Source organism: Galeopterus variegatus, unplaced genomic scaffold (genome assembly GCF_000696425.1).
Source record: "Galeopterus variegatus unplaced genomic scaffold, G_variegatus-3.0.2 Scaffold119, whole genome shotgun sequence".
Classification (NCBI taxonomy): Eukaryota; Metazoa; Chordata; class Mammalia; order Dermoptera; family Cynocephalidae; genus Galeopterus; species Galeopterus variegatus.
This window is the reverse complement of record NW_007726230.1, coordinates 118165-132124: the sequence shown is the minus strand read 5'-3', so window position 1 is coordinate 132124 and position 13960 is coordinate 118165. Positions and strand designations below refer to the sequence as shown.

Below are 13960 nucleotides of genomic sequence, written 5' to 3'. Positions count from 1 at the left end.
GGATCCGAACCCTCGGCAGGAGCGCCTCCACGCTTCCCAAGCGGCGCACTAGCGCAGTGCGCCACCGGGCCGGCCCATCATTTTCACCTTTTAACATTTTGGTAAAGTCAAACAGCTAACTGAAGATTTTACTTAAGGACTGTTTTGTCCCTGAGAGAAAAAAACAAATGTCTTAAATTTGTTTACCATTATGCCATTTACAAAATGATAACACTGCAAAACAACTCAAAATAACTCAAAAAAAGCCATTTTCTTTGGCTCTGAAAGCTGAGACCCTCCCTGTTTACATTTTAGCAAGCGAGGATTAACCCGAGATGAGATACCCCATTTCCTACTGGTACTAGCACCACTGGGTTTCTCAACCTCAGCACACTTAATATTTTAGGCCAGATACTTCTTTGCTGTTGAGGCTACCTTTGCATTGTTTAGCAGCATCTCTGGCCTCTACCCTTAGACTCTAACAGCACCCCACCCCAGTCATGGCAATCAAAAATGTCTCCAGACATTGACAAACCAATTCTAGACATAGTATAGCAGAACCATCAAATGTTCCCTATGCTGACCACGTAATTTATTATTCAAATCAAGACTCTTGAGCATAAAGGGACAGGGCTGCTACTAATAATCACATGAACAACAACAGATATAAGCCAGAACTACCCCAAGCAAACAAGGACATATGGTCACCCAGCCTCTCCCTCAATACACACATGCAAAATCAATCAGCATGCTGACCCATGTCCTGTCTTAGTTAGCAATTCATACCACCTGTAGCCAAACCAGATGGGGTGAGCTATACTAAAGGGGCAGGGAAATGCACTACTCACATCTTTGTTGCCATCTTTGTTTTGGTCATAGTGTTTGTGGCAGTACCTAAAAGGGAGAAAGTGGTGAGAGCTGATGAGGGGGCCACATCTAGATGACAGGCCTTCCACGCGGCCTGTGTGAGCAGCCTTGATAGCCCAAACCAGGGGCTGGTACAGGAGCGAGCCTCACTCCTGCAGCAGAGTGTGGGGGATGGCCTGCTTCACCTCTCATTGCTCTGGGGGGGTCTACTTTTAGACCCCTCGGAAGGTGGGATGACAGGGCCAACTTACTCCTCGGCCATCCTTGTATCCTTCAAGATGTGGACATAGATAAAGAGAGCTTGCTCATGTTTCCCCATGCGCCCCAACAGGAGAGCTCGTTCTTCTAAGAGGCCTAGGAGGAAAAAGGAATACAAGTAACCATCACCACCATTATGAAAGCACAAGGTCAGGGACTAAGCCATTAGAGGAATGGACGTTGGGGCAATATAAAATGGAAGAAATTATTATTTTTATTATTTGGGGTTTTTTTTTCAAGGAGAAAATTACTACAATTTTAAAAAGGGGGGAGGGAGCTATTTTAGGGGGTACTATATCCCATCTTTTTTGTGATCACTTATAAACTGGATAAGAACACTCATTCAACAGCCAAATACATAATAACCACCTACAACATGCTAGGCACTTCAGGTAAGGTAAGCACACACTTGGTCTCAGCTCTCATGGAGATTATACACTAAACAAATGTGTGTCTTTTTCAGACAAATCATGCCAGATTACAAAAACTGCTGAACAATGCACTTGGCCAAAAACGTGTTCTGAAGCAATAAACAGGTTGCAACCTGGCTATCAATTAGCATGTGGTTCACACCCAGAAAAGAGACTTCTCTCAGATACAGTACAGATGTGAGTCTTCAGAGGGGACAAAACAGGAGCACTGGCATGAAACACTTAGTTTTTCCCAGGCTGAGCTTCGTGGAGGGTTGGGGAACTAGGAAAAAGGGAAAGGTAAGTTTTTCCGTCACCTTCAGCTGAAGTGTCTTCTGGCCCTTAGTGAGACACTCACCATCAAAAGGAAAATCACAGATGAGCCGGCCTGGATCATAGTAGCTGGAAATCTCCAAGAACATAAGGAGCTTTTGCCGGTATTCTCCCAGCTCACCCTCTTCCTCTCCAGCAGGGACTGGAGTTTTGCCTTTAAGGGAAACCAAGCTCATGAAAAGATGTTGTCGGGCAACAATGTGGGGTCATCAAGAAAAATAAAGGGGATGGGCTTAACGATGTCACCACATGATCAGAAAGGGCCTCCACAATGGTTTCTAGGTGAACTTCTTTTAAATTATGGTCTCCATATGTTCCCAAAACATCAGCTTAAGGTTAAAAAAAACCAAGTTGAATAGAGAAGCAATCTGGTAGACAAACCTGTGTCTTATTAGCACAGCTGTCATCTTGCAGTCAGATTTGTTCCTTCCACCCTCCCCCAGGAAGACTCTCAGAGATGCTCAGAGACCCCCAAACCCAGACAAGAGCTCCTGAGTTCTGCATGCCAACCCTGGGTCCCTTAGCTCCCCTGGTTCCTTTCAGTAACGTCCTGCCCACCTGGGCAGAGAATAATGAGGCCTGCTTCCCCACGCCACACATGGAGCCTGGGTGTGTGCTCACCTCCCAGGCCTGAGGCCAACTGGTTTTGTAAGAGAACTGGTACCTGCGGGGAAGGATAGGAGATACTCCTTCATCAGACCTTGCACCTTCTCACAGTACAGCTGGATCAGGCAGTTGTGGAACCGAGAGCCCGTCTCCTCCCAGACGTGGATGATGTGTTCCTGAGGCGAGATGTAGGTCTTCCTGGTTGTCTCCATGCTATGACCTGGTCTCCTGGTTCCCCTCACATTTTTAAGACCCAACAGGTCCCATCCAGATTATCCTCTAATTAAGCTGCAAAGATTACCAAGTGGGGTAGCTCTTCTAAAACCACTGGGAAATTTCACAATGCAACCCAGTAATGTAAGGAACTATTGTCTCGATTTCTCATCTCAACTCCTTTTACTAATTTTGTCCCACAATCCTCCAAACTCTTACATTAGCCCATGTAATTAAGGTGAAATATTTGCATTCTGGTACTTAAAACCTGTTTGATTGTCCTGTGGTCACAGCTGAGTTTGGTTACACAAATATGGTGTTGAAACTTTTTTCTCAAACATCATTCTTTTACCCCTTTGTACTTTACTAGATTTAGAAGGTATCACCAAAAGTAACACTTCCAGCTTGGTCTACTGGAATTTCTTTCTTCAGAGGAAGTTGAAATAACTCTCTTCCACATTCTTACATTCTACCAATACCCAAGTGACACAAACCCCGAATCTGAACTGCCCAGAAACTGAACCAGGTAGTCCTGGATCCTGGATTTAAAGCTTTTTAGTGAAGACCAAAATATCTTACCAGATAAGGAATAGCCAGACCCTTAAAATTTTCTATTAAGAAGCCAAGCACACGATCTCGTGGCAGAGATTCCACCTCTGGGAGATCTTCCGTAAATATCTGTCAGAATAAACTGGAGCTCTAGCAGCAGAACCATCCAACCGCAATTCTGCCAAACACACATGCATGCAAGTGTAGGGATCAAATGCACAGATTTTTGGAGGGGCAACGACATACAAGAAGGCATCTGTAGCTAGTTAATGTGTCATAGACTAGGCTGCAGGTTTCCTGACACCTGTGCAAGGCTCTTTCTCCTCTACTACAGTGTTGTCTCATGTTTCCCAGTCTACCCTTTCAAACACAAAGAAACTGCATTAATCCACCCTCTCTCTCCATCCACGCTGTCCCAAGCATAATCAGGACCAACTGTGGTATCAAACAAATCCAAGTGACTCCCATGATCTACCTTCAGGCCATCTTCTGGGAAGTCTCTCAGCACCCACACTGAGTAGGAAAAAATCAAATGCAGGTTTTCTGTGCCTGGAGGGAAAATTAAGACTTGTCAGCAGTTGAAACCCACTCTGCCCATGGGACTGGGAAGGCAGGTGGGCAGGTTACCCCAGGATTCATTTTCCAGACAAGATAGCTCTGTTCAGGCACCAGCCACTCAGGGCTGCTTGGCCCTACAGGGCTGGCTACATGCCATGGGGAGGTCATGGTATGAGCACTGAGGGACTTTTACGCCAACTGGAGTAACAAAGCTGAGTGAAGACCAGGGAGGCAGGGGACCGACCGGCCAGAATTAGAAATGGAGGGGGACCAGTTCCATTTGAACATGAGCTATTTCCACCCGCTTTCAAAAGCTGACTTACCCAGATGTTGTAGATACTGCACTGTCCTCTCATGGCCTTTCAGAGGTGAGTTAGCTTTCTTGGACTGGTCTACCAGCACCTGTAGAGCTGGCCACAAAGCCCAAGAAAAAAGTCCTGAGTCTCTGGCCCATGAGAGATTTATCACACCTCAGTAGGGTTCCCCTGTCAACATATATGACACCCTCCCAGATCCAAGAAGCCCTCCCTCCAGTCACCTTTCTCGTGGAGCCCCTTCTTCTCATACAAGATGATCAGCTCACTGTACTTGTGAGCCTTCTTCAGCACATGCTCACTCTCCTCAATGTGGCAGTGATTGTTCTCCAAGCGCAACAAGGGGGCTACCAGGGCCACATTCGTCTGTAGGGGGTGCAGGACTTTAGCAGAAACTGCTTCCTAGGGAGCCCCACCCTCCTCCAGCCCAGGTCTGCTCCAGGCAGAAAGGCCAGGGATATAACACAGCAAGAGAAAGCAGACAACCCTTTTCCAGGACAACAGGTGGTAGCTTTTGGAGCATTTATGCCCTAAAATACACACAATGTATTTTAATGTTCTTGAGGGCAGAAGAAAGGGATACTTTCTTTGAGGAAATATTGACTCTGTTCACCTTGCCCCAATTTTACTAGAGAAGAACAGCCCACTGTGAGATTCTGGATCAATATTGTACCTTATCCTCTTAAGTCCAAGAAACTCACAGGCATCAGGCAAAGACCAAGAGGTTCCATCATCAAAGATTTCACTCTTACTAGTGGCAGGTCCCCCAGAGTGTAGTGCTCCCTTTCACTTTCCCAGAGTTGCAGGGCAACAATGGGATGTTTGTTCACCTTGCCCCAATTTTACTAGAGAAGAACAGCCCACTGTGAGATTCTGGATCAATATCGTACCTTATCCTCTTAAGTCCAAGAAACTCACAGGCATCAGGCAAAGACCAAGAGGTTCCATCATCAAAGATTTCACTCTTACTAGTGGCCGGTCCCCCAGAGTGTAGTGCTCCCTTTCACTTTCCCAGAGTTGCAGGGCAACAATGGGATGTGGGCAGCCATGTACTCAGGTTACTCACATGGAGGTAGCACTTGAGCAGGGTGGTGTCAATGATCTGCAGCAGCTTCTTCTTGGATTTGATGGTGGGAGTGCCTTCCATGAGCGGGGAGGTGCTGGACTGATGGTCAGAGTCATTTAACTTCTTTACCAGTTGACTTCGTTTCTGTGAATGTCAAAAATGTGGGATCAAGGCCAGAACTAAGTTTTCCTTTGTCACCTGAGCTACTGGGTAACTCCGAATACCTCCAAATCACCTCATGCCCATCGAACCTGACCTCATGTTAGCATTCAAGTTTTATCAGGGATCAAAACAGATGACTGCCAAATTGCCACAGATACAATAATAGCAATTATTTATTGAGTATTTACTACACACCAGGCACTGTGTCAAGCACTTTATATATTATCCTATCTTGCATCTAAAACAAATGCAGTTATTATTATCCCCACTGTACAGCTGAAGAACCTAAAGCATGGATATTAGATAGAATATTGGTAGAAGTGGTAGAGGCAGGATTCAAACTAGGTTCTGATTCCAAAGCTCATGGTCTTTATTTTTTTTTAAAGCAACTTTATTGAGGTAAATTCAAACACAATAAAATGTACCCTTTTTAAGTGTATTGTTGATGTATTTTGACAGATGTATACTAACACATAACCCCCACCTCGATCAAGGAATAGAATATTTCTATCATCCCAGAAAGTTCCTTCATGCTCTTTCCAAACAATCCCACCCACCACCCATCCCACTGATCTGACTTCTATCACCAGAATTGAGTTTCTGCCTATTCTAGGACTTCATATAAGAGGAATCATCCAGTTTGTATTCTTTGTCTGGCAAAGCCCTGGTCTTGCTCTACCATCTCTGTGGCACAATGCCAGTGTGTTAACTTCAGCATTCCCAACCTCAGTGAAGAAGGCCAAGGAAGAATGTGTGCTCAGATTCCTAAAGCTAAGACACTGGCAATAGAAGACTCTCTATAATGCCACAGGCTTTGGGAGATAATATGCCCAGAAACCTTTTCCACGTGGTACATGGCTGTGTAGTGTGCAGGCAGAGGCAAGTCTGTATGCTTCTTGCAGCTTGCAGCTATAGCCCAATGTCAAGGAAGTGCCAAAGCTACACATGCCTGATCAAGCCCATGGGCACTCACTTACCCAAAAGTAGCATCACAATTTTTCCAGTAATACTTTTAGTGTCTAAACAGAGGCCCCTTACAAATGTCTGCCCAACACTTACGAGGAAAAAATATTCATAAGGTCTCTGACTCAGTGGGTGCACAGGAAACAAACAAGCCTTTTGTGGCAGAAATCTGGGGTTAAGAGGAGTTAACAGAGGTATAAGTTTTGGTGTTGACTTTAAAATTTCACTTATCTGTCCATAACAGCAAATTAAAAAAATTAAAAATCTAAATACAAGCGTACTTCAGAAAGTTCATGGAAAGATTCACATTATCCTATAATTCTATTTTTCCATGACCTTTTTGAAGTAGCCTCATATCCCCCCAAAAAAACATAATATGGAAGAGTATTAATTGACAAAAAAGGACTTTACCAATATATGGCTAAATTTTTAAAAAGTAAGCTATAAAACAGAATATACAATTTGTTATTCATTTTCAATAAATGAACCAATAAATAAATTTTAAAAGCTAATTCATAAATACATGTAAAAGTGTAGGACAACACTAAAATGTTAGTTACTTATCTCTAGTGATAGAATAATGGATGATTTATAGTTCTGCTTTATACTTTTCTGTTTTCCAAGTTTTCTACATACAGCAGGCATTTCCCTCCCCAAATTCTGTATGGCACAAAAAAAGTTTGTTGAAAAAAGACAAACTTCTATCAACTAAAATGTACCCTGTTTAGTTCCTGTAACAGTTTAGTGTGAATATACTAGGAATTGGGTATGTTTCCTGGTATCAGGATTTGGCAAGGAACAGCTCAGTGGTACTGTTAAGTTGGTAGAAGCAGCAGAATGAAACTGTGCCCCACACAAACTTATATAGCATTCACTTATAGAACGCCTATGGCATTACAGAAAGTCCTCCATTCCCTGCCATATAAAAACAGATGTTGGAACTTCCAGGTGAACTCTTCCATACCTCTCTGTATTATACCCACCTGTGTCAGGTAGTCAATCAGAGCTAAGTGAGCCTTCTCCAATTCAGCTCCGGAGAGCACAGGCAACGGGTTAGGATACTGCAACTGCTTCCTGTAGTCTGTGGGCAGCAGGTCAGGGTACAGGCCCATCACATGGGTGGGATCTACACGGAAGGTAAACATGATTCCTCCGGAAAGGAGCCCACCAATTTAAGGATTAAATAAAACAAGACTATCACTATAGCAAAATAAGTTACAGACTGTTTTTTTTTAATAGAAATAGCTCTAAGTTATAAAAACTCAATGATCTATATACACTTGTGATTTGAGCACTTTATATATACACGTTTCACTAAAACATTTCATAAATGGCATGACTCTATATTCCAAGACGCAGACACATATACAGAGTAAGAACTGAATATTTATCAACTGAGTGTAGAGGATAAAAATTTTTCAAAGAGTAAATTGATGATGTTAAAGTGAAAAAGATCAAGAGACTTTTTATAAGTCAAAAAAGGAAAATTACTAAAAAAAAAAAACAGACAATAGGCTAGGGAATATGTTTGGAGTATGTATGGCAACGGGCTAATAGGTTGATTATACAAAACAATTCACACAATTGGTAATAAAATGTACGATTTCATTTGATAAATGGGCAAAAGACAAGAATAACTGACAAGAGAAGAATACAAACAAGTGGGAAGATGGTCTGCTACATAAAAAATCAAAATGGTACACATTAAAATGTCAGAGGTAACTTTTTTTTAAAACGTCTTAGAATTTATTGTATTCTCACAGATGCTCACAGATGTCTGTAATAGCAAAATGCTGTAAGCAGCCTACCTATCCCCCTACCCACCACTGGGGACCGATTAAGTAACTTATAGTGTATCAATACTGTGGAACACTGGGTTGTTTGTCAGCTGACAGTAGGCATTCATTTCTACCCCTTTCTATGTTCCTTTTTGCCCACAGGGGCTATAAAGCTGAACACTATACTACTTTTTAAAAACTCCCCACACTCAGGGGTCCAGACAAAAATCTGGTCCCACCAATGAGAAGCACGGTTGTAATTTGGAAACTGGAAGTGAGCAGGAGGCCTCGCTCTTCATACTGAGCTGCCAGCTCACTAGTGCCAGCAGCCAGACTCAGCATTCCAGTGTCTAACCATCAGCTCTGACATTATCCTGAGACACTTGCCCAGATGCAGCAGCCGTGGCTAGTACCAGCTCTGGGGGAACTAAGGCAGCTGTGGGTCTAGAGGAGTGGAAGCAGCAGCGACTTGCTGACCTCTGGATCCCAAGGACCCCGGAACGGGGTCCCTTTCATGATGCATATCAGTTCTCTCAGTGAGCTGGCCCGAAGACAAATGCTACACAGCCTTGCCTTGAACACTCTAGAACACACATCACCCCCAAGTCATCCGTGCCTATCCACATATTTCTGCCCCACCAGGAAGACCCTGTTACTCAGGATCAGAGAATCATGATAATCTGAAAAGGACACTCCCAAGAGGGACAACTGAACAAGACAAGTGAAAATTCTACACGGGTGCCACATGGAGGCACAGTCTGAGGGAAGAAGACAGCTGCTAGGAACTGTAAGTACACATGTCACCCTCACTGAGGCCCCCCCATCTGCTTCCTGCCACCGACGCTCATGTCTATAAACATGGATCTAATCACACTGTTCTACTTTAAACTTTATTATGTCACCTAAGGTCTATCAAATGAAGTCCAAACTCCTTTATGGCATTCAAGGTCCTTTGAAATCTGGCCCCAATGTCTCTTTCTAGCGTGATCTATCGCACACCACCCAACACCATACTGGGTTCTGGTTAATGAGTCCTAGACACAGGACATGAGCTGGCTGCCTCCATGCCTCCCTTTGCACTCCACTTCTCCTTCTCAGCTTTCAGGGCCTAGTTCACCTCCTGTCTCTCTTATTCCTGGGCAGAACTGCTCACTCACTTCTCTATGCTCTGGAAGAACTTTTTTTACACTTACCCCAATGTTTAACTCAGTGGTTTTACATGCAAGATCTCTGTGGACATATAACATGTCTTATTTATCCCTGAGGCCCAGGACTGAAGGCACAGCTGACACTGACAGTTATCTGCCTTTGGGACAACATTTCTGAGTCCAGGATTATGCCACACACGGAAACCCCAGTACAATACAGACACATACTTAACAAAGAAATGATATCCCTCATGCAGAACAAAGGATACAAATCAACTCTGCTCTAACCTCACTGATCTGGCTGTTTCCTGAACATACCAGGCATTCTTTCCACTTCTCACCTCATGGCACATGCACTAGCTGTTCCCTCTGCCTGGAATGCTCTTCCCTGGACATCTGTATGGCTGGTTTAATCACCTCCTTGATGTTATAACTGAAATGCCCCCTTCTCAGAGATGCCTTCCCTAAGCATTTCATCTTAAATTGCAATCCTGACCCCTACCTTCAGTACTCCTTATCCCCTTTCACCTGCTTTATTTTTTCTTAGCACTTACCACTTCCCAACATACTATAATTTTGCTTATTTATTTTGTTGTTTGCCCCCTCCATATCAAAATATAAGCCTACTTGGCACCTAGAATAGTCTTCAGTACATGAAGAAGCTTGATAAACATGTGTTGAGTAAAAGAATGGATATAGTATTTGAACCAATTCAACAGTCCAAGGCTCAACTTTAAGGTCTAACTATGGGTTTCAAGAAATGTTAAGAGCTATCTCACTCATACCCTTGCCATTCCACACCATGCACACCCGACCACCAAGACCCTAAGCTCCCAGGGCCCCAATGCAGTGAGACTTCTCATCAAGCCCTGTGCAAACAAACACATGTAGCAGTTACCTTTCTAGCTTGCATTAGAGCTTTTTATGTACAAGTTGTAGGTTGCCACAGGAAATAACTCTAACACATTTATTGAATTGAATGACTTTCTGTGACTTTCTCTAATGGTGAAGGCAAATCATCCTGGGAAATTGGAAGTCTGTATTTATGGGTAAGACCATAAGATTAGGACTATGAATATGTAACCATTGTGGCTACTCACAGGATCTTGCCAGGTAAGAGGATCCATTTAGGTGAGCATAAACTTTCCCTATTCTCAGAAGTCTGGTATCATTTTTCCCTGTCCTTTCAATCTTCCCTCCCTCCAATAGTTCCTTATCCTAAGGCCACACCTACTTGTTACCTGTGCCAAGCTTAGCAAAGACCTGCATGGACTCATCAAAACGCTTCTGGCAGAAGAGGTTGAAGGCATACAAGTTCTTGATGTGATGAATTTGCTGCTGCTTTTCACTATCAGAGTCATCTTTCATTTCCTAATAAGAGAGTAGAATAAGTAAGAGCTCATTCATTCAACGAATATTTATTCAGTACATTCTAAGTGTGAGACAATGTAGTAGGAGCTACAGATGCCCAAGTGTACAAGACAGCCACATGGTATCTGCTCTCACAGACTGCCCTAATAATCTAACCATACGATAGCTAGTAATTCTGCAATTAAAATACAACAGGGTTTCTGTGAAATCCCTCACCAGTACTCCTGAAAACTGTCAAAGTAATGAAAAACAAGGAAAGACTGTCACAGACCAGAGGATAATAAGGACACATAATAACTAAATGCAACATGATTTCTGGATTTGATCCTGGAGCAGAAAAAAGGAAAAACTGGCCAAATCTGAATAAAGTCTAGGGTTTGGTTTAAAAACAAAAAATCAAAACAGAACAGGGTGAGAGTGATGACAGAAGGATGTGGGAGGAGAACCCAATCCAGTCTGAGTGTGAGTCTCGGATGGATTCCAAGAGGGACCTACGCTGAGACATAAAAGATGAGCAGCTGGTGTTAGCCAAGTGAGGCTGGGCAGGTGACAGAAAGGACAGGAAAAGAAATGTGTCCTCGACAGCACATGTGCAAGGCCCTAAAAAGACAAAGAGATAAGCATGGGGTGCTCAAGGAATGAAAGACATCTGCCATAGCCGGCACAGTTGGGAAAGGTCCTTGTTCACAGTAAAAGCTAAATAGATGGAGATATCAGCAGCTCTGTTTCTTTCTTCTAGCCTTTTTTTTTTTCTTATATCTCTTTTAGCCAATCTTCATCACATTTAATTTCTTCCTTCAAAATGTCTCTCAGCTTTCCCTTTCCGCTTCCTTTCCTATTGCTAGCGCCACAGGCCAAACCTCCATCAGCATGTGACTGCACCTGGTCTAACCTCTCCTACTTGGTGCTTCACAGGCTTCCAAAACCTGGTGCTGGCCTGCTTATCTAGCTTGTTCCCAGACACTGAAGCCACACCTCTACTCCAGTCAGGACAGGCTCCAAATGTTCTAGAAATGTGCCACATGTATTTTTACTTCTTTAACTTTCTCTTGATCTTCAACACTCCCTGTTTCCTGCTCCTGATCAAACCTTGCCTTATGCTTAAAAGGTTGACTCCAGTGTCCAACCTTAGGATGCCCTTTCTAGCCCACAGTGAACTGTGCCTTCTTTAACATTTTGCTCCACGTTTTGTCGATGCCAAAGTTTAATATGTAATTGCCCTCTGAAAGTTTCATGTATCTTCTCTTATATACTTAAATACAAGTTAGGTTTCTTGAAGACTAAGATAATGTCAATCAATCTCCTTCTGTCATAAAAAGGGCAGAACACATTGTATGTATGAGCCTAGAAAAGAGAAGGAAAAATGGGAAACCACTTCCATGTTCTCTACCAAAGATTAACAGACAACCTGAATTAGGCAGATCATTGAAAAGACTCCAAGGTCTTCCTGTTAAGAAAAATAGATACTGAAAAATTATGTACTGCATACTCTTTATAAAGTTCAAAAACTAAATATATTATCCATATATATTAAATATGTATGTAAAAGATTAAAAATATTTTTAAGGGCATAATAAACACAAAGTTCAGTAAAATGATTATATCAGGGGGGCAGAGGGATGGGATGGGAAGGAGCATGTAGGTTATAAAAGTTATTGTTCTTGGGTAGGATGATGAGTTCATGGGTATTGACTATATTATTTTCAAACATTAAAAAAAGGAAATAATATAAAATAGTATAGGACAATGTATGAGTGGGAAAAAAAAAAGACTAGTAAGATGCTGAAATTAAATGCCCAAGAAGGAAATCATCTTTATTGGATATTGAACCATGTCTAACTATTAAGACCTGATTTTTGTTTTAAATCCAGAACTTACATATCCAAAATAAATGTTGCTGTTCAAAAGTAGCCACTATAGGTGACTATAAACATGTTTATTCCCTCAAAATTTACTTATTGCTTTCCTTTCAGAAATAATTTATAGGATATTCTAGAAATTAAGTTTTACTTAATCTTCATAAAAATCTTCATAAAAATTTCTTCTTTAAATTAAGGAGGCCGGCACATTAGCTCACTTGGTTAGAACGTGGTCCTGATAACACTAAGCTCCAGAGTTCCATCCCTGCACCGGCCAACCACAAAAATAAAAAAAAAAAAAAATTAAATTAGCACTGTCCAGTTCAATGACTAGGTTAGGCTCAGAATGACTTTTGGTTGCTTCCTTAAATCTAATCCACTCTCTACAGATAATAGTAATCATCACTGAGGACATTTCAAAGAATAACACACAGACTCTGAAGTCAATCTCCAAAATGGTTTCTGGCAACAGGCGCATCATCGGAACAAGAGCACAGTCACTATTTTGCTGTGAACAACATCCCACGCATACGCTAAAGGGGAGTGACAACCATAATTATAAGACTGCAGCCGGGGAATCAAGATGGCGGAATAGACGGTCCACAGCGTCACTCTCTCCCACAAAGCAACCAATTTACAAGTATAAAAACGTAACATCAGCCAAGCCAGGGCTGCTGGAGCTCAGGGGAAGGGGAGGAGAGACCTATGGAGTTCATGAAGGCCGGAGAAACTACAATGAGAGAAAGAAAAAGCTGCTTTGAGCGTTTTGGGCCGTGGTTGCTTTAAGGATCGAGCTGATGAGCGCATGGAGCAGGAGCAGGCAGAAGCCACAGCTGTGCCCTCCAGATGGAGTTGCTTGGAGGCAGCAGGAGAGAAGAGGGCCTTGGCAGCCCCCAAGACAGCAAGACCACTAGTAGGGTTCCCAGGGACCCACACAGGAGCAAGGAGCCAGAACAACTGAAAAAAGGGAGCCATTCAGAGGCTGGTGAGTCATTGCAAGGGACTGGTGCAAGGCCCATCCCATGGGAGGTGTTTGGAGCACAGGCGGTGGAGAGACGTGCCCACCAGGGGAACACTGGGGCATGGTAAGGACAGCCAATCTGCCCCCCAATCAGCACAGGACCACTCAAAGGAGACTGGTCAGGAATACAGAATTGCACGGGGTGCAGTTTGACGAAAAAACTCAGGCCCAGATCAGAGGTTCTACAGAACACAGATCCACCTGGTCTCTGGAGAGCCGGAAGTACCTATAAGGTCAACCATTAAACCCTGAGCTGCACAAAAAGCCTTCCCTAGGGCCGAGCCCTTGGTGCACTCGGGAGAGTGCGGCACTGTGAGCGCAGCAGCGCTCCTGCCACGGGTTCGGATCCTATATAGGGATGACCTGTGCGCTCACAGCGTTCACTGGCTGAGCGAGGTGCGGCCGGTCTCAAAAAAAAAAAAGCCTTCCCTAGGGAAACAGCAGCAAAGTAGCAATTTAGCTCAACCACACAGTTCAAGTACTGGTTCCCACAGGAAGTTCCCCC

General features: G+C 43.2%; 1 protein-coding gene across 3 annotated transcripts in view; it reads right to left on the bottom strand.

Annotated features, from left to right (window-relative positions):
• VPS39 (vacuolar protein sorting 39 homolog (S. cerevisiae)) overlaps positions 1-13960 on the bottom strand; it is a 43834-nt gene that overhangs the window by 4593 nt on the left and 25281 nt on the right. For all 3 annotated transcript variants that reach the window (XM_008587417.1, XM_008587423.1, XM_008587428.1), the window contains 11 exons: positions 10446-10575; positions 7262-7404; positions 5154-5297; positions 4312-4453; positions 4097-4183; positions 3691-3764; positions 3246-3344; positions 2512-2629; positions 1873-2001; positions 1098-1200; positions 828-873 (listed from right to left, as the gene is read on the bottom strand). In XM_008587417.1, the coding sequence (XP_008585639.1) occupies positions 828-873; positions 1098-1200; positions 1873-2001; positions 2512-2629; positions 3246-3344; positions 3691-3764; positions 4097-4183; positions 4312-4453; positions 5154-5297; positions 7262-7404; positions 10446-10575 (1215 nt within the window). The remainder of the gene's footprint in view (positions 1-827; positions 874-1097; positions 1201-1872; positions 2002-2511; positions 2630-3245; positions 3345-3690; positions 3765-4096; positions 4184-4311; positions 4454-5153; positions 5298-7261; positions 7405-10445; positions 10576-13960) is intronic.